We start from the raw sequence: 19,579 nt of genomic DNA on the forward strand, positions 1-19,579 counted from the left end.
GAAAAGAGTGTACATGCAGTAATACACCTAGGATCCCACAGTTTCTAAATACCACTCCCCACTGAAAAGAATCAAGGGCTCCTTGCAGAGGCAGCTGATTACAGACGGGCAGGGCAAGTACAAAGATGGGACACCTTGTCACCCCAATAAGGAAATTCCCAAAGACTGACTAGGAAATGCGTTAGGAACAGTAAGCGTGAAGAGGCACCCACCGCAAATGCAGGCCAGTTTGAGCATCAGAAATAGTAATAATGGTAAGGGATAATTATTACAATTATATTACTAAAGAATCCTCAACTGTGGTGACAGTTGCACATATCAGTGAATAGATAAAAACCCACTAGGTGGTTACTTTAAATGAGTGAACTACACGGTACATGAATTATATCGCAATGAGGCTGTTAAAATTAAAAAAAAAAAAGAAAAGAATCCATGCGTCCATAGGGGTACTAAAAAAGGGGGCTAGGTGGGGGGTGGGGGCGGTTGGTAAAGGAAGAAAGTTTTTTTAAAGAAAGCTCTTTTTTACATAAGAGTGTCAGCAAATAAATTAAAAGAAAAAGGACAGTCCTTAGAAAATCAGCATTTTGCAATCACCAGTGTAATAAACTCTTCCAGCAAGAAGCACTCATAGATGTTAGAACTACTGGGTGAAAGGTTACTGGGGAGCAGGATAATCATGTTAGCTCTAACCATGACCCCACAGCGCATGCATGCGCGCTCAATCGTGCCCTACTCTCTGAGACCCCATGGACTGCGGCCCCCACCTCCTGTCACAGAATTTCCCAGGCAAGAACACTGCAGTGGGTTGCTATCTCCTTCTCCAGGGGATCTTCCCAACCCAGGGATCGAACCCATGCCTCCTGCATCTCCTGAATTGCAGGCAGATTCTTTACTACTGCACCCCCTAGGAAGACCCCCAGTACCCCATCAACTACTTTTCAAAACAAAGGACAGATGAACCTCTGGAGTACAGAAAGGTAGGGAATGCCAGTGTAATCAAATGATTAAACTTAGTTTCACCAAGTATGAGACACTATGTAATCCTTGATACAATGCAACAAAAGTACCTAGCATCATCCATGCATTATCTATGCACATGCATAAAATTTAATATATGATCTGAATATAATCACAAGGAAATGCGACTTCCAGATTAAGGCACTATTTATAGAACTGCCCTGGACTCTAAAAAACTAAAGTGTCAACGCCACATGGGAAAGGCAAGGTGGGGGCAGGGGGAGGTTGAGGAAACAATAACCAAAGACAATGTGTGATCCTTTACTGGATCCTGCAAAAAGAAAAAGGTACAGTTTTTATTACTGGGACAACAGAAAAAAATTATAAAACTGACCATGTATCAGATAATATGAATGCATCAATGTTACATTTCTTGAAAGGATAATGGTATTATAGTTATGACAGGAATGACTCTATTCTTAGGAGACATATGCTGGATATTTGATGATGAACTATCCTGGGTTGTGTCTTTGTACCTAAAATGCTTCAGGAAAATACTGTATAGAGAAAGATGGACAAAACAGATGGGGCAAAATGTCTATCAGTGAATCCTGGGGAAAGAACATATGCTTCAGCTTCTCTGTAGGTTGAAATTTTTCAAAATAAAATATTGGAGAGGGACAAAAGAAAAATGAAGTGCTATACTATTCATTCTAAAACCTACTTACTCACACCCCCAAAAGAGAAAAGAAAATATATACAGTGATATGAAAAGAGCATAAGAGTTCAAGTAATTCAGAGCTCAACTCAGCCCTCTGTTAACTCTATTACTTTATGTAGATCAAGTTACTGACACATCTGAATGTCAGCCTCCCACTGGTATTAAATAGGCAACTAGCTGATAGCTCATAACATGGTTTACAAGAGACAAACATTACAGAATGGCTCGGAATCACGACTAGATATGTAGGGGGGGAACAGGGGTACACAATTTTCAAGCATTTGGTTGACATTTATGACTCTCTGTATGATTACTGTATAAAGATCAAATGAAAAGCATGTGAAAAGTATCTAGTCTGGCAAAGTGGCAAAGGTTGAATAAAATCAATCTATTTCCTCCTTCAAACAGAAAAATAAAGTGATGAGAACTTACTCAGAGGTTATTATGTGCCAGACCATTTCTCTGATGCCTTCACTTAATCAAAACTAGTCCAAAACTTAATGACTAAGATGTGTTAGCCACACAATTTTTTTTAGACTCTTATTAAACATCCACAAGGAGGAAGAAGGAACCTTTGTAAACAGTTGTGTGAACTAACAGATAAATCAGCAGAGAGTATAACTTTCACAAGATCTTGGTTGCTCAACATAAGACAAATCAATGTCTCCTTTACACACAGATATGACTGATATCTTCCCCCAGACAAAAGACGTACTTAAAATACATACTTAATTTATCCACTGAAGAAAGTAAACTTCATCCCAAAGTGATTTTTAACTTGGTTATCACTCTATTTCCCAAAACAGAAATATAGAATATGATGTTTAACAGAAACCAATGTAATACTGTAAAGCAATTATCCTTCAATTAAAAATAAATTTAATTATAAAAAAAGAAATATGGAATAATTCACAGATAAACAACAGAAAAACTCATTGCATGTAAATCAAAATAAAGGGGTGCTTAGGACTTCCCCGGTGTTCCAGTGGCCAAGACACCTGGCTCCCAATGCAGGGGACCAGGGTTTGATCCCTCGTCGGGGAACTAGATCCCACATAACACAACTAAGACCCAGCACAGCCAAATAATTTTTTTTTTAAGATATGGGGAAGCTTTATTAGAAAATTTGGTATCAGTTTATAAGATTCCTAGATGCAAATTTTATCATTTATTTCCCAAATATAATTAGGATACACACTGAACTGATAAGATCAACATGCTTTCCTAAGAATCATAACTTATTAACACAATTCCTTTCTTAAAAAAAAAAAAAAACAACCTAACACAGTTGAGGCCAAAGAATCATTATAAATGATTATTATCAAGTATCATTAGAAAGAACCTTGGTAAGTTATATTAGGAACCAGAGAAAGAAAATTACCTGACTCCCCCCAAAAAAAAATCAGGATAAAATAAAGGTTTACAAACAAAGTAGATACATCCTTATATTTATTACACCTTCCAATGTTTTTGTTAGAAGAAGACAGTAAAGAACCAGAGGTGTGGACTGCCTGAGGAAGAGCAGTGGTCAAACCCAAGCAGTCTGGCTGCAAAGCCTGTGGTCTGAACCGCTGCACTCTGACACCTCCAGGCAACAGTGAAGCCAGCTGAGGAAGGCAGTGAGAAGTCCAGACACTGGATTAAAGTGGGAAATGGGAAGATTCCAAGATTCCCAAGAGAAGAAAAAACACAAAACCACAAAAACAACATGGTTTTGAGGCTGACACAAATATACGAAAAGGGCAAATAATGTACCCCTCCCATAAGGCAATTAGAAACTCCAAGGGGAAAAAAAAAAAAACATTAAAAAGTTCATGATTCAGCAAATTACAATATGGTACAAATTTTAGCAAGTGATGGAATGCAAGACTATTCGACTGTGATGCTGGAAACACCTCTTTCAGAGTAACGCAGCACCAACACAATAGCAAGTCTAACCCTGGCACACCACACGGCCTAGTGATCGTGCCTGAAACTCAGACAACACTACCACCAGTTCACTGACGTTCAACTTTTCGAATCAACCCAGAGCAGCCATCAAAGAAGTGACTGTGGGTGAAGGGCAGGATGAAACGTTCATCTTGGTAACAACCTAGGATCGAAGCACAAGTGACAAGAAGTCATTCCAGAAAGTGGTATCGAAAAGATGAGGAGGATAAGGTGTCGAAAAGGAAGACACTCACCTTATAAGAAGAAAGTTAGAAGATGCTGGAAGTTTGTGGGATTAAGAAATAGTGATTCAAATATATGACCTTGAGTTTCTAAAATAACCAGAGGAATGAAATTTATGTAACTGGAACACTAGGATAAGACTGAAAGTGAAAGTCGCTCAGTTGTGTCCGACTCTTTGAGACCCCATGGACTATACATATACAGTCCATGGAATTCTCCAGGCTAGAATACTGGAGTGGGTAGCCTTCCCCTTCTCCAGGGGATCTTCCCAAGCCAGGAATCAAACAGAGGTCTCCTGCATTGCAGGCAGATTCTTTACCAACTGAGCTATCAAGGAAGATAAGGTTGGGGAGCAGCATATTACGAGCTCAACTGCATCTTCTACTCCAAAGGCTCAGGAGACTGTATCTAAACTGACAGATGAAGAAACAGATGATAATTATTCAGAAACATTGATGTAATAAGAACTGAAAATGCAAACAGATAAAAGCGGGTACCTCCAGAGACTGGGACTAGAATGAAGGAGGGCAGGGCAGAAGACTTGGTTTCCATATTAAAATCTTCTTCAAGTATTATCTGAATTGTTACCAACTATGACTTAAAGAAAAAATTTAAGTTGTAAGTCTAAATTGTCAGTGTTTTTTAAATTGTCATTATTTTAGAAGATCATTTTAAAAATAAATGATTTCATATGAGGTTTAAATCTAGCGTCTTTCCTTTTCCAGCTTTTTGTTTTTATTTATTTTTTAGGCCATGCCATGAAGCAGCAGGACCTTAGTTCCCCCGACCAGGGGTTGAACCCGGACCGCCTGCAATGGAAGAATGAAGTCCTAACCACTGGACCACAAAGGAATTCCCAGCTTCTTGTTTTTTAAAAATAATTTATCAACTTTCACAAAAGTTACTCAAATAATACAGGGGGTTCACATACACCCTACACTTAGCTTCCAAAATGGTAAGAACTTAACCACTGAGTATGATTAGCAATGGCAACCCACTCCAGTATCCTGGCCTGGAAAATCTCATGGACAGAGAAGCCTGGTGGGGTGCAGTCCATGGGGTCGCAAAGAGTTGGACACGACTGAGCAACTAAATGATTAGCAAAACCAACTACTGGTAACTGCTGTAGTACAAACATCTAAATTATAGACCTTATTTGAATTCCCCCAGTTCTCCCCCCTAATATCTACAGCATTTGTTTGCTGTTATCTCCTTAGCCTACTCCTGGGTGTGACAATTCTTTCACCTGTCTTTTTCATGACCTTGACAATTTTGTACAATGTCCCTCAATTTGGGTTTGTCAGATGTTTTCTCATGATGAGATTGAAATTATGTATTTTTGGGGGGCGGTGCAAGAAGAACAAAGAAGTAATATTGTGTATCACATTTCTTATTACTGGTTATGTCACCCTTCATCACTTGAACAAAGAAGCATCTGTAAAGTAATTGGCCTCCAATTAAAATAAATAAATAAATAAAGAAGCATCTGCCAGTTCTTCCGAATTTTAAAATTACAGTAGTAATTGAAAAATAGTTTGAGGGAAATACTTTAAGACTGTGATACTCATTTTTGGTAAGTTAAATATACATATTGGCTCTTGTACTTTAAAGATGCATAATGAAGTTATGTATGGATTAAATAAGAAAATATTATTTTGGAACCTTGGATTGGAAAGTGCTATTATTAAGCTTTGTTTTTCATTTTTAAGTTCGAATTGCTTGAGGTCCCAATTCAAGAGCTTCAAGGTTCAGGTTCACTGAAGTGTCCATCACCAAAATTTAAAACACGGACATTGTGCGCCCTCTAGTGTGCATTGTTGTAACACACTTTTCTATCAACAGACTCCGTAAAAAAAAAAAAAAATTTTAAAGCAGAGTATTTTCACAAAGGAAAAGAAATACCCTTTCATCAATTTCTACATCTCTACTAGTCAATAAATTATCTGTTAATTATGTGGCTAAGTACCAAAACCATTTTTATGCCAAAGATTATCAATTTTTTCCCATCGACTGGGTTGTGTCTCAGAATATACGTTAAAAGCTCAGGGAACAAAAGAGGACAGAAGGCTAAAAGCAGTCAAAGCATTTTTAAGCAAACTTCACACAGGCCAGAGGAAAGAAGATGTTGAAATCAACATTACTAACTCAGAAGCACTGTCCATTGTGTTCTGCCTATACAGATGGCTCCTTTTCTATCTTTTAGAGTCCTATTAACACTTCGAAATTGTGCTCCACTTCAAGTTCACAGATGTGGTTCAAGTCCCACGGATATACTACCACTTTATTTCCCCACAATTTACTGAAAAATTCGGAGAGCAAAATGAATAGGGAATTTATCTGCAAAATTTGAGCAGGCAGCAAGTATAACCAGAAACACAGACTTTGGAAACACACAGGCTGGGTCTCTGCTTCCAGATCTGCCATATACCATATATACTAACTGTATTGCTTAACTTTTCCAAGCCTCAGCCTAATGATCAGCTTTTAAGGGGGGGGGGGGGGGGGGGGGGGAGTCAATACTTTACAATTTTATCTAAAAATTAGAAAAATACTAGGTTGGCCAAAAAGTTCATTCAGGTTTTTCCATATGATGTAACAGGAAAACTGGAACAAATTTTTTGCACAACACTGTGTGGAACACAATAAACTGTGGAAAATGAAAGAGATGGGAATACCAGACCACCTGACCTGCCTCTTGAGAAACCTGTATGCAGGTCAGGAAGCAACAGTTAGAACTGGACATGGAACAACAGACTGGATCCAAATAGGAAAACGAGTACATCAAGGCTGGATATTGTCACCCTGCTTATTTAACTTATATGCAGAGTACATCATGAGAAATGCTGGGCTGGAAGAAGCACAAGCTGGAATCAAGATTGCCGGGAGAAATATCAATAACCTCAGATACGCAGATGACACCACCCTTATGGCAGAGAGTGAAGAGGAACTAAAAAGTCTCTTGATGAAAGTGAAAGAGGAGAGTGAAAAAGTTCGCTTAAAGCTCAACATTCAGAAAACAAAGATCACGGCATCTGGTCCCATCACCTCATGGGAAATAGATGGGGAGACAGTGGAAACAGCATCAGACTATTTTTGGGGGCTCCCAAATCACTGCAGATGGTGATTGCAGCCATGAAATTAAAAGACGCTTACTCCTTGGAAGGAAAGTTATGACCAACCTAGATAGCATATTAAAAAGCAGAGACATTACTTTGCCAACAAAAGTCCGTCTGGTCAAGGCTATGGTTTTTCCAGTGGTCATGTATGGATGTGAGAGTTGGACTGTGAAGAAAGCTGAGCGCCGAAAAATTGATGCTTTTGAACTGTGGTGTTGGAGAAGACTCTTGAGAATCCCTTGGACTGCAAGGAGATCCAACCAGTTCATCCTGAAGGAGATCAGTCCTGGGTGTTCATTGGGAGGACTGATGCTGAAGCTGAAACTCCAATATTTTCGCCACCTCATGGGAACAGCTGACTCCTGGAAAAGACCCTGATGCTGGGAGGGACTGGGGGCAGGAGGAGAAGGGGACGACAGAGGATGAGATGGTTGGATGGCATCACCGACTCAATGGACACGAGTCTGAGTAAACTCTAGGGGTTGGTGATGAACAGGAAGGCCTGGCGTGCTGCAATTCATGGCGTCGCAAAGAGTCGGACATGACTGAGCGACTGAACTGAACACAAGTACAAGCCCAGAATTCAAACTGTAACTGTTATCATTGTATGTTCCCAGGGTAATGTGCTATAGACAACAAAACCCACAAGTAAGCATTTCCAATAGTTCTTTTATAGGACTCCCTGCAACCACAATCCTTGATTTACACATAAACATTCCAGATTTTACCTGCACATCTGGATTTCTTAATACACAAAGTTTTTCTTAATATCTCTTATAAGATGGTGCTTGTTCAGCCAGTAAGACAGCAGACAATCCTAAGAGCCTCAAGAGTAATTTCTACCCAGTGTTCACTGTGAGTTGCAGTAGCTGATAAAAGACTTTCTTCATGGATAAGTTGCTATTTTCACATGTCATTTCAAAAACAGTTTTACATATATAAAATATTCATAAGACCAACTCTTAACAAGAAATGACAAAATTAAAATAAGGGCTACTTGTAGAAGGCTCAAGAATACCAGGAAATGTGATAAGAAAAGACAAGGAGAAAATTAAGCTCACTTGAAGTGCAGAAAGTTCAGATGGCAGAAAATCACTAACTGGTCTGGGAATTAAGTTAGGACTCCATAATTCTTGCCACATACATCTCAGTCTGGGCATCTGATGGAGATTTTAAATAAGTATTTAAAACTAGTCTACTTCTGAAATGTGTGATTAAGTACTTGATTTGTTTCACTGAATACTTTCTGAGTGTGCTATATGTCGAGGACTCGGCTAGGTGTTGGACTAATAGTAGGGAAGAAAACAGGCAAGAAGCACTTGCCCTCAAAAGACAGTATATTCCAGTGAAGAGAGGAAGGAAGGCAAAAAAAAAAAAATTCATAAATAAGAAATAGTACCTGCTTGGGTACCAAGTAACTGGGCGGGGCTTTGGCAGGTGTATGTGAGCAGAGTGGTCACAGCAGGCCCCTCAGAGAAGGGACATGTGAAGTAACACCTGAATGGTAAGAACAAATCATGCAAACATATGGAATAATGTGCACTTACAAGCCACTATTCACCATGAACATCGCTATCAACATATTCTCTATTTACATCCTCTAATTAACTTTTCTTTTAATGTCATGGAGACCTCTAGTCACTGAGACTTATTTTTCCCAAACTCCTGGCACTAATGTCTACTTAAAGGTTTAAAAATGAGAAAAAAAAAAAAAATACAGAGTATTAAAATTTAAATATGATTTTCTTCTCCTGAAAAATTTGTCTGTGTATAAAATGCAAAATACATAGCTCACCACAGGGCCTAATGTCACGAGCTTTTAAGTCCTCGGTTTCCTCCCTTACTGGATGTGAGAGACTGGACGAACCACAGCCTTGCTAAGCCTAAGTTTCCACAACGAATGAATGGTGTTTTGGGTCAGTGTGAGGGTATGTGAAATAATGCATGTTAAGAATGTAGCACAGAAATGAAAATACTTGGTGAGCATTAGCTATTACTTTAATTGTGGTTTACATTTATTTTTTAAGGACAGTGTCTACATATGACTATATCAATATAGGTATTCTGAGACCTTAACTTTAAAATTAAAAAATGTATGAGAAATAAGTAATTTTGAAGTAAAGTCCATCTCCAAATTAAAGATTACAGACAAATGATTTTAGAAGAAAAGTTTCTACACTATGCTCATAAAAACAAAGGTGACAGAAAAAAAGAAAAAGAACAGATATCAAAATTTACAAAGTAGAATTAAATGTCCAAAAATCTGTAATCCAGAAGTGATCTGAATGTGAACAACAGGATCCGCAACTGAAGTCACGGGTACATGAGACTGTTTCCTTTCTGAAGCAGCTGAGTCTGAACTACAAAGACTTGAACAGAGAGACCAGGGCAGATGTTGTAGGCTGCAGACTCAGAACCTGTAGCGCCAACAGCCTCTGTGCCCGCCTTTATCTACCACACTGGAAAACCGCAATGTATACAAACATCTCAACGCCCAGGCAACTCAAGAGAGCTGGAGACACCTGGCCCAAGAAACCTTTTGTCTTCTAAGTAAACAGAGTGACAGATAACGCCTCCTGCCCTTCCCACTTCACGCTTGGACGAGGGCCACGAGCCCAGAAGGGCAGCAGCCATTTTGTAATCATGAATAATTCTGCCAGAGTATTAGGGTTCCCCAAGCAGAATGAAAAGAGCCTGGTTTCTGGGTGCCCATCATTTAACCAGTACACCAGCGTTAGAGGGCCCATCTCCAAATTTCTTGTTACAGTGTAAGAGAAAAAACACTTTTTTTTTTTTTTTAGGACAACCATATTTTAGTTCAGCCACTATAGTCACATCTTCTGTTCTTTACAGTCAATTTGCCATCTAAATTAACACACAAATGTGAAGAGACAGGATATTTCACAGGAGATGAAAAAACACATACACCCTATACACAACTATTTCAATATTATGGTATATGATGCTAACATCTAAAAAGAAGAAATAAGAAATGGTTTCCACCTTTATTCAACAGCTTTTCTTACATTTCCGCTGAAGATTCACGCTATTAATTTACTTCTCCGGAAGCTCTACAGACATGAACAGGTACCCCTTCAAGACAACACGGCCACCATGCAACAATGGAAATATGTAGCCTTTTCAAAACTGTACAGTGCAAATGAAATTTGTCCTAAAAATGAGAAAAGTAAATAGCAGCTGGTTTCATGTAAACAAAACATGAGAAAATATGCACTGAGGGGCTAAAGTAATCTTTCTACATTAAGATAATTTTACAAAATTGTTCTTTCTAAAATTGTTTGTTTATTTAAGAGATGATGAAAAACTGTAGGCTGAAATCCATATTTGAGGAGTAACAAGTTTACTCTCTGGATTAAAGAATGAAGTATTGTTCATTCCTCATAGACCATCTCTACAGTAAAGTTATAATAAAGTAAATGCAATTAGGTGACTCATTTTATAAACCGCTTGTGATTAAAGGCAATATTTCATTTTCATTTGTTTAATATTCCCATTAATAAGAATGTCTCATTACACATTTACTGAAAGCCTGAACAATAAAACAATGGACAGATTCCAAGAGCAAACGGACTTTTTTTTTCTTTTCCCATGAAGCTAACATTATGGAATTTTAACAGATGTTCTATTTGGTCATAGTTAATAAAATGAATTATGTAGGATTAAAACAAGGTTCAATATGTTTGCATTGGATTTTAACTGAAAACAATTTCACATTAAAAGTTCAGGGAAAAAAAAGTTTGCAAAGATTTACAATCAGTTTCTCCCCTTTAAAGTGAATTACTAAAGAGGTAGGGGAAAGGGGGGGAATTAATTACTCTTCTAATGAAACCAGCTTTATAAAAACTATTTTTTCAAGGTTTAAGAAGACAGAAATCTTAGAAAAGGATATACTCTTTGGTATTTCATGACCACTCTAGTGCAAAGATCCACCGTAGTGTGCCAAAGGCTTAGCCCCCACCCGGCGTAATTCCAAGTCCCCTCAGAGTTCCCCCAGCATTCTGAAATGGTCACGGTGCCTAACAGCATCTGCACAAAACACAATCAAACTTAAATGAAAAAAGCAACAAATAACTACTGAGCACTGACTTTGTGGCAGGTGTGACCCCCAGAGCCTGTGCATAATACAAAGAGGTAAAAATCCCACTGCTATCTTCACGTGGATCTTACAGACTGCCTGGGAAGATCAGGCATAATTACACACAGCCAGACCTAACTGAAACAAACCAAAAGAGGAAGGAAGAGATAGCCACGGAAACAATTTCACACAAACACACACAGAGATACAAAGCCTTGATAGAAGGGGCAAAGTTCTCATCAGAGAATACTTTCTTTCTCTTCTTACTATCATGGAGGCAGGAAACAGTACACAGACTTGAGAATGGTAAATAACAATTCCAGCCACAGTTGCTTGAAAACATTTTTCAACAGAAATTGTTCAACTATTGCAATCTGAGAAAGAAAGCCTTTCTCTTGGTCGGTTAGCTTATTTGGAGAAAAAATTCCAGTAAATTAGCAACATGACCTAAAAAAGAATAACTATGAAAAATTTTCCAACCCATTTACATTAGTAATTTTGCTCAGTTCAACCATCAACTAGAGTAACTGTACATTATTATAACCAATATGTTGTTTTTCCCACAGAAGTAACCAGTGAACACAAAATCAATGGCAGGTTGCAATTTGTTAACTGAATAAACAACTTCATTCTACAAGACATTTGGATAAAACACTTTCCAATTGGAGCTGAGAAGTTCTGTAAGCAGTAACAGTTAGTGAGCCTCTGGTTCACACACAATGAGTGTTTATTCATCATCATGAGATGGCATTCACACGTTCACATGCAGACAGAACAAGGCTGCATCCCTGTTCAAGAACCTCACAGCCTAGAGGCAGCTTGCTTCATCCTCTGGTCTTAGCAGACCATACTGCTGTAACACGTTCTTCATGAGACTGCACAAGAACAATCAACATGAGGTTCAAATACACACAGGCAAACGTGAGCTCAGAGAGGTTAAGTTACTTGCCAAGGGCAAAGAGCTGGTGAGAGACAGTGGCATTCCACACTGAGATGTCATTTCCTGTCAAAAGCCCTTTCAGTTACCAAGAATACTATTAATCATAGTTAACATATTCTGAATATATCCTAAGCCTCAGGACTTTACTTTCATCACCAGTCACATCCACAACTGGGTGTTGCTTTTGTTTTGACTCTGTCTCTTCATTCTTTCTGGAGTTATTTCTCCACTGACCTCCAGCAGCATATTGGGCACCTACCGACCTGGGGAATTCATCTTTCAGAGTCCTATCTTTTTGCCTTTTCATACTGTTCATGGAGTTCTCAGACAAGAATACTGAAGTGGTTTTCCACTTCCTTCTCCAGTGGACCACGTTTTGTCAGGACTTTCCACCATGACCTGTCCATCTTGGGTGGTCCTACACAGCATCGCTCATAGTTTCATTCAGTTAGACAAGGCTGTGTGGTCCATGTGATCAGATTGGTTAGTTTTCGGGGATTGTGGTTTTCATTCTGTCTGTCCTCTGATGGAGAAGGATAAGAGGCTTATGGAAACTTCCTGATGCAAAAACTTGGTCTAGTTCTGATGGGCCGGGCCATGGTCTGTTGGATCATCGAAAAAGCAAGAGAGTTCCAGAAAAACATCTACTTCTGCTTTATTGACTATGCCAAAGCCTTTGACTGTGCAGACCACAACAAACTGTGGAAAATTCTTCAAAAGATGCGAATACCAGACCACCTGACCTGTCTCCTGAGAAATCTGTATGCCGATGAAGAAGCAACAGTTAGAACTGGACATGCAAAAACAGACTGGTTCCAAATTGGGAAAGGAGTACGTCAAGGCTGTATATTGTCACCCTATTTATTAAACTTATATGCAGAGTACATCATGAGAGATGAGATTCCAGCACAAGCTGGAATCAAGATTTCTGGGAGAAATATCAATAACCTCAGATATGCAGATGCACCATCCTTATGGCAGAAACCAAAGAAGAACTAAAGAGCCTCTTCATGAAAGTGAAAGAGGAGAGTGAAAAAGTTGGCTTAAAGCTCAATATTCAGAAAACCAAGATCATGGCATCTGGTCCCATCACTTCATGGCAAATAGATGGAGAAACAATGGAAACAGTGAGAGACTTTATGTTTTGGAGCTCCAAAATCACTGCAGATGGTGACTGCAGCCATGAAATTAAAAGACTCTTACTCCTTGGAAGGAAAGTTATGACCAATCGAGACAGCATATTAAAAAGCAAAGACATTACTCTGCCAACAAAGGTCCATCTAGTCAAAGCTTTGGTTTCTCCAGTGTGTACGGATGTGAGAATTGGACCATAAAGAAAGCTGAGTGCTGAAAAATTGATGCTTTTGAACTGTGGTGTTGGAGAAGACTCTTGAGAGTCCCTTGGACTGCAAGGAGATCCAACCAGTCCATCCTAAGGAAAATCAGTCCTGGGTATTCATTGGAAGGACTGATGTTGAAGGTGAAACTCCAATACTTTGGCCACCTGATGCAAAGAACTGACTCATGGGAAAGGACACTGATGCTGGGAAAGATTGAAGGCGGGAGAAGGGGATGACAAAGGATGAGATGGTGGGATGGCATCACCAACTCAATGGACATGAGTCTGAGTAAACTCTGGGAGTTGGTGATGGACAGGGAAGCCTGGCATGCCGCAGTCCATGGGGTCGCAGAGAGTCAGACACGACTGAGTAACTGAACTGAACTGACTGACCCAGAAGTTGTATGGAGAGCAGCCTCTCGAACTTAGATGTGAATTAGAAAGGAATTTCTGTAGCAAAAGAAAACAGAGAGGCAAGTTGTTTCCAGTAAGTGAAGCTCAACAAATGGGTTTTCTCCACACATTCTACTCCTTTTTAAAGGTGCCTGCTGTGTGGGCTGGGCTCCATGCAGAACACTTCTGCCCTAAAGGATTCACATGCTTGTGGGGAAGCCAGCTGGGGGCAGCCACTTTACAGCTGGGGCTTCGCTGTTGACTCAGATGCCAGAGAATCAGTCTGCAGTGCAGGAGACAAAAATTGATCCCTGAGTTGGGAAGATCCCCTGGAGAAGGGAGTGGCAACCCACTCCAGTATTCTTGCCTGGAGAATCGCATGGACAGAGGAACCTGGCAAGGTACAGTCCATGGGGTCTCAAAGAGTCGGACACAACTGAAGTGGCTAACACTTTCACACTTCTCACCAATGGTACTAGCAATCTCAGAGGTGAGACGTGATCTCACTGTAATTTTAAGTGAGACTGGGCATATAAATATGTATCTGAGAGTGAGTTTATTCCTTTATTGTGAACTGATAGTTTTAATTATATTTAAGTTATCGTGCAAATTAAATGAAGAGATACACATGAAGTGCCTCCTATAGACCTTGATGCTTAGTTCAGTTCAGTCATGTATGTGCATCCATACATGACTACTGGAAAAACCATAGCTTTGACTAGAGGGACCTTTGTTGGCAAAGTAATGTCTCTGCTTTTTAATATGCCATGTCTGGGTCAATGGACCCTCTGAAACCAGCCTGGCTACAGAGGCTGCTGTGACTTTACTCCCCATTTCCATGTTACTGAAATAACCACACTGCCCCACAATGCTTGACCACAGGTAATCTGGCCTAGATCATGAGGAAAATGAATACTGAAAGGGTGAGATAAAGAGTATAATCGGTTGCCCTTGCTTAGACTCTGTCTAAAATTCACAGTAACTAAAATAACTTAGGAGAACATAAGGGATAAGCATGCAATCTCCACAAACATCAAATGTAGAAAAAATCATGTGATAGCATTCACAAAATCTAAAGAACACACATGATCTATCTTATAAGGTATGGATTCAAACTTCAATTTCATTCTAATGGGCTACTGTGAGGGAGATAAAACTATTTTAAACAAAAACCGCAGACAGAATAAATGTATAAGTTTCTTCATGATTCTCACTAAGGCTTCAATGTATTTTCTTATTGAAACAATCAAACAAGCTCTTGGTGAAAAGATCTTATACTGATGTCAGAACAATGTAAAAACTGAAACTATTTACAATGAAAAAAATTTGTTTAAAGAAGATACATCACTTCTTATTTTTCTCATTTTGAGAAGAAGCTATGTTTCATTTGGCAATAACTCTTCTCTCATTCTCTCTGAGAATCCATACAAAAGCAATACCTCAACTAAAATCAATTCTGAAGGATCTTTTATGAAAATGCATAATGCAGAAGACCCCAATTAAATTTTCAGCAAACCACTGCCATTTTGAGTAAACAAAGTCATCTCAACAGGGTCACACTGTTAGCAAGAACTGCAGCCTAGAAATTAATTACTAGTGTGACATACGTCAAAACAAATTTTTAAAAGAACAGAATGCAGTTGTAACCATGTTTTACCTATTTGTATGCACAATGAGTATTCTTTGGCATGTAAATGCATTCATTCATTTGGCATCTCACAGAAAAATAAAAAAGAAATCTATTGCCCACCTCTCTTTTTCCTGCACCCAGGTGAAACCTGAGTAAATAACAAGTGTTTAGTGAGTCAGAAAATAAGTACAGAATGAAGATGGTTATTTTGAAAGGCAGAAGTCATCTTCACACAAATAACTTAATTTTGAAACATTCAGTCTGCCTTCAAAAGAAGTTTTTCAAAGATATACATCAACACCACCACTGCACTAAAGGTTATTACTTCATAGAAATCAAAGCTTCAAATGACAGATAACAGTGCTGGTGTTTCATAAAGAAGATTGTAATCTATAGTAACAACAAACAAATAAGACAAAATAAAAAACTACCTGGGAATAAAATTCAGATTCCAAAGAATTTCAATTTTCTAATTGTGACAATACATATTTAAATTAAACACATTTTTATAAATGAGAACATTTTAGCATCCAAGGGAAATCCAAACAGAAAGTAAGGATTCAAGGAGAGGTATGCAGATTCTCTTTTGCATTTTAATAGAAAATTAGGTCCTAATCTTTTTCACAATGTATACCTATATCAAATCATCACACTGTATACTTCAAATACCTCACAATTTCATTTGTCAATTATATCTCAAAGAAAAAAAAGAGTCTAGGATTGAAACTCATTAAAAAAAAAAGTAAAAGAAACCAACTTCAGCCCAAACCAAACAAAGACTTCTCTTATATTCCAAATGCCACCTTATCTATAAATCAACTTTTAAACTTCAAAATAGCCTCTTCTAGGAGGGAGTATATAGAGACTTATGACTGATTTTGCATTGTGTGGCAGAGGCCAACACAACATTGTAGAGCAATTATCCTTCAATCTTAAAAAATTCATCTAAAAAAAAAGTAAAACAAAACAAAAACAAACAAACAAAAGTTGCCTCTTGTATGTGAAGAAAAAGTTAAAACATGTTTTCTGCAGTAATATACATACTAAAATACTTAGCTTTTTTCAACAAAAGAATAAAAGACACTGACCACATACTGAACCTCAGAATTTCGAAGCTAGAAGGCTTGCTGCAAGGCACACTATACTGAGAACCTCGGGCCAGGGCCAGCACTCCAGTCCAGACTGAACTTTCTAATACATCGTGTTTTGTCATCAGGAAGATAAGAGCTCACTGTACAATTTTTCATATAAAAACAGACTTTTGAGACACTTGTCTCCCAGAGTGCTTCTTTCCTGACCATTTTATCACTCATTTTGTGTACTACAGTAACTAACTTGATGTCTTACCCTTAGGAGCTATTTCTTACTATGTCAGCTGTGGTGGCCAAGTAGCCACCTTAGATAAACATGAAGCTATAGGATAAGTCATTCTGACCATTGGGGTTGCTCTTTCAGTGGGATCAACTCAAAACCAAGGTAAACAGTGGACTTCCCTGTGGTCCAGTGGTTAAGAATCCACCTGCCAATGGAGGGAACACAGGTTTGATCCCTGGTCCAGAAGTTTTCACATACCATGGGGCAATTAAGACCACGTGCTGCAACTACTGAAGACAAACGCTATGGAGCCCGTGTGCCCTAGTGTGCTCCATTCTTTCATCAACAGAAGCCAGCACAACATGAAGCCCCAGCTCGTCACAACTAGCGAAAGCCCACCAACAGCCAGACCAGTCAAAAATAAAAATACTGTTTTTTTAATCCCACACCTTAAAAATTAAACAAAAAAAAGAAAAAACTACACAGTGATCGATAATTTCCCTTTGTAATTTTTTAAACCAGTCTCTCCAAATAAACTTATTGAACAAAGCGTATCATTCTCTTATACTTCAATATTAGAAATTAAGTTAGTTACCTCTCTTAAAACAGTGCTTTTGTAGCCTCTATATAATCCTTGGATGCCCTGAAACAAATAAAAAGCCAAGAGCTCAGAAAGTCAGAATAGCAGTGACTTCTAAACAACATTCTGCATAAAGCAGATTAACTTTTTCTAAAGTTTGAGTTTTAAAATATTCAGAATGACCACAATTCTCCAAGAGGTTAAAGGTCCTAAACTGGCCTAAGGTACATAAAGCTCAGGTTAGCTTCCTTTCAAATAAGAATAGCTGTAATAAAATAATAAAGCTGACTACAATTCAACTAAGCTTTATTAGTTTTCAACATTTCATCTCTTGGAAAAAAAAATACTTGAGATGTTTTAAATAAACAAATGCAAATACACACAGAATGCTATCCTTTCATATAAAAACAATTATATTTATATTTCATATTTTCAATCATCAGACATGATAAATTCATAAATAATCTCTCAAAAGTGATAAATACATCTGGGCAAGCCTTGATCTATTTAACTACCTACGTGATTCAACAGGGAACCTTCCCTGGACTGATCTCATTCACACCTTGATGAGGAGACATTGAGATTATTAAAAATAACTCTCCTAAAACCTGGACTCACTGCAATTTTCATGAGACTGATTTTCAATTAAAAAAAAAGATGGGGGGGGGCCGTCTGTACAAACTATAAAGAAAAGCAGCTCAATGGCCCCCAGTCACATGGTCAGCAAGCATGATTTCTGACCCACAGTTTAACATGAACCAGTATAAGACAAATTACAAGTATATATAAATATTATGACATGGGTCACTAGTATCACTCCATTACCACAGGTCTCTTCCATGGTCCTCAAATTCTGTAGTGATGTTTAAATACATCTTAATTCACTTTATATATTCACTATTTATTCTATTTCTGATTCCAAAAGAACGACAGGCTGATTACAATGTAGGGCACATACTTAATGGTGTATTTGTTTAGAAATTTGAAAAAGAAATAAAATTGAAAATAAGCAACTGAAAACAATGGAAAGACAAAGATAATCTTAGCATTAACAGTTGCTATAACTGGACAATAAATTTAGCCTTAAGCTCTAAGGCTCCTGGGTCAGGCCACAATGTTCCTATCAGCTACAATAAAATATCCTCAATACGAGAGCTTAAAAACATATTCTCAGGACTTTCCTGGTGGCCCAGTGGCTAAGACTGTGCTCCAATGCAGGGGGCCAGATTCGACCCCTGGTCAGGGAACTAGATCCCTCATGCGACAACTAAGACTCAATGCAGCCATAAAAAACACACATATTCTCACCTCTTGACATAAGATGTTAGAGAAAATGTGAAATGTTCCTGAAGAAGCAGATACTTGTGCCCTCTGCTTAACTACTTCAGAAGGAACTCGAATCAGGCAGGCAACCTAAAATACATAAATTTAATTTTATCCTTAAAGTGAAGTAATTGTTATGAGAGTGGAAATTTTTTCATAAGCAAAAAATGCAGTTAAAGAAAAGCATAATGTACAGTGCTCACTGCAAGACATCAAAAGGGTTTTCTGTTTTTATTTCTTTTTTAACCTAAAACACTCAGAGCATTAATGGACATCCATTGTTCTGTGGGGATCCTCCCACCTCCTGCCTCACTGCTCCAAGCACACCCGTCTACATACCCCTCCATGGGAAGGAGCTCACGTACTCATTCTGAACTCCCAACACCTAGCAGGGCCTCTGGCGTTCACACAACAGCTATTTCAGACATGTCTGCTTGATGAATGAATCAAAAGTGCCTTAGCTTTACTGGAGTAATACACAATGACAGAGGCAAGACTGAAAAATCAGCTGATAACCCCAATCTTCCATTCCACTCCATTCCTAGCCTCAACCTGCTCACAGCTTCAGCAGCCCTGACCTCCCCACCACTCAACAGCTGAGGAGTAACCCTAGGCACTCCTGGGCCCTGCTCCAGCCTTTGGGTAGACCTAGGTCCTGCCTGGTCCATACCGTTTGTTGACTAGACCAGCCAACAAATAACTATAACATCACCCTTGAGGACATGCCAGCGTCAGCTACACAGAACCTCAATCTCACACTTCCAGGACTCTGCTTTCAGTAGCCCACTTATCTTTGGAGAAACAGTTAACAATAAAGAACTGGCCATATCAGAAGGGACTCTGCCCACTGGAGGACAGAAGGCAGCAGGGAACAGGGAGGGAGACATATAAACTGGTGTTTTAAACTGCTATAACAGAAGTCCTATATTTAAGCCTCCACAGACCACGAGCCTTCCAAATGAGCAAGAATTAGCTGGCGAAGAAAGGTAAAAAGGGCG

At 38.7% G+C, this 19,579-nt stretch overlaps 1 protein-coding gene across 5 annotated transcripts in view; it reads right to left on the reverse strand.

Moving 5' to 3' along the window:
• Positions 1–19,579, reverse strand: part of SLC25A26 (solute carrier family 25 member 26) — a 149,330-nt gene that overhangs the window by 102,998 nt on the left and 26,753 nt on the right. For 4 of the 5 annotated variants that reach the window (XM_065933336.1, XM_065933337.1, XM_065933335.1 and 1 more), the window contains exons 4-5: positions 18,567–18,671; positions 17,274–17,321 (exon numbers count right to left, since the gene is read on the reverse strand). The exons of the other annotated variant lie outside the window; for it this stretch is intronic. In XM_065933336.1, the coding sequence (XP_065789408.1) occupies positions 17,274–17,321; positions 18,567–18,671 (153 nt within the window). The remainder of the gene's footprint in view (positions 1–17,273; positions 17,322–18,566; positions 18,672–19,579) is intronic. 5 annotated transcript variants of the gene reach the window in all.

This window comes from Muntiacus reevesi, chromosome 4, assembly GCF_963930625.1.
Source record: "Muntiacus reevesi chromosome 4, mMunRee1.1, whole genome shotgun sequence".
Taxonomy (NCBI): Eukaryota; Metazoa; Chordata; class Mammalia; order Artiodactyla; family Cervidae; genus Muntiacus; species Muntiacus reevesi.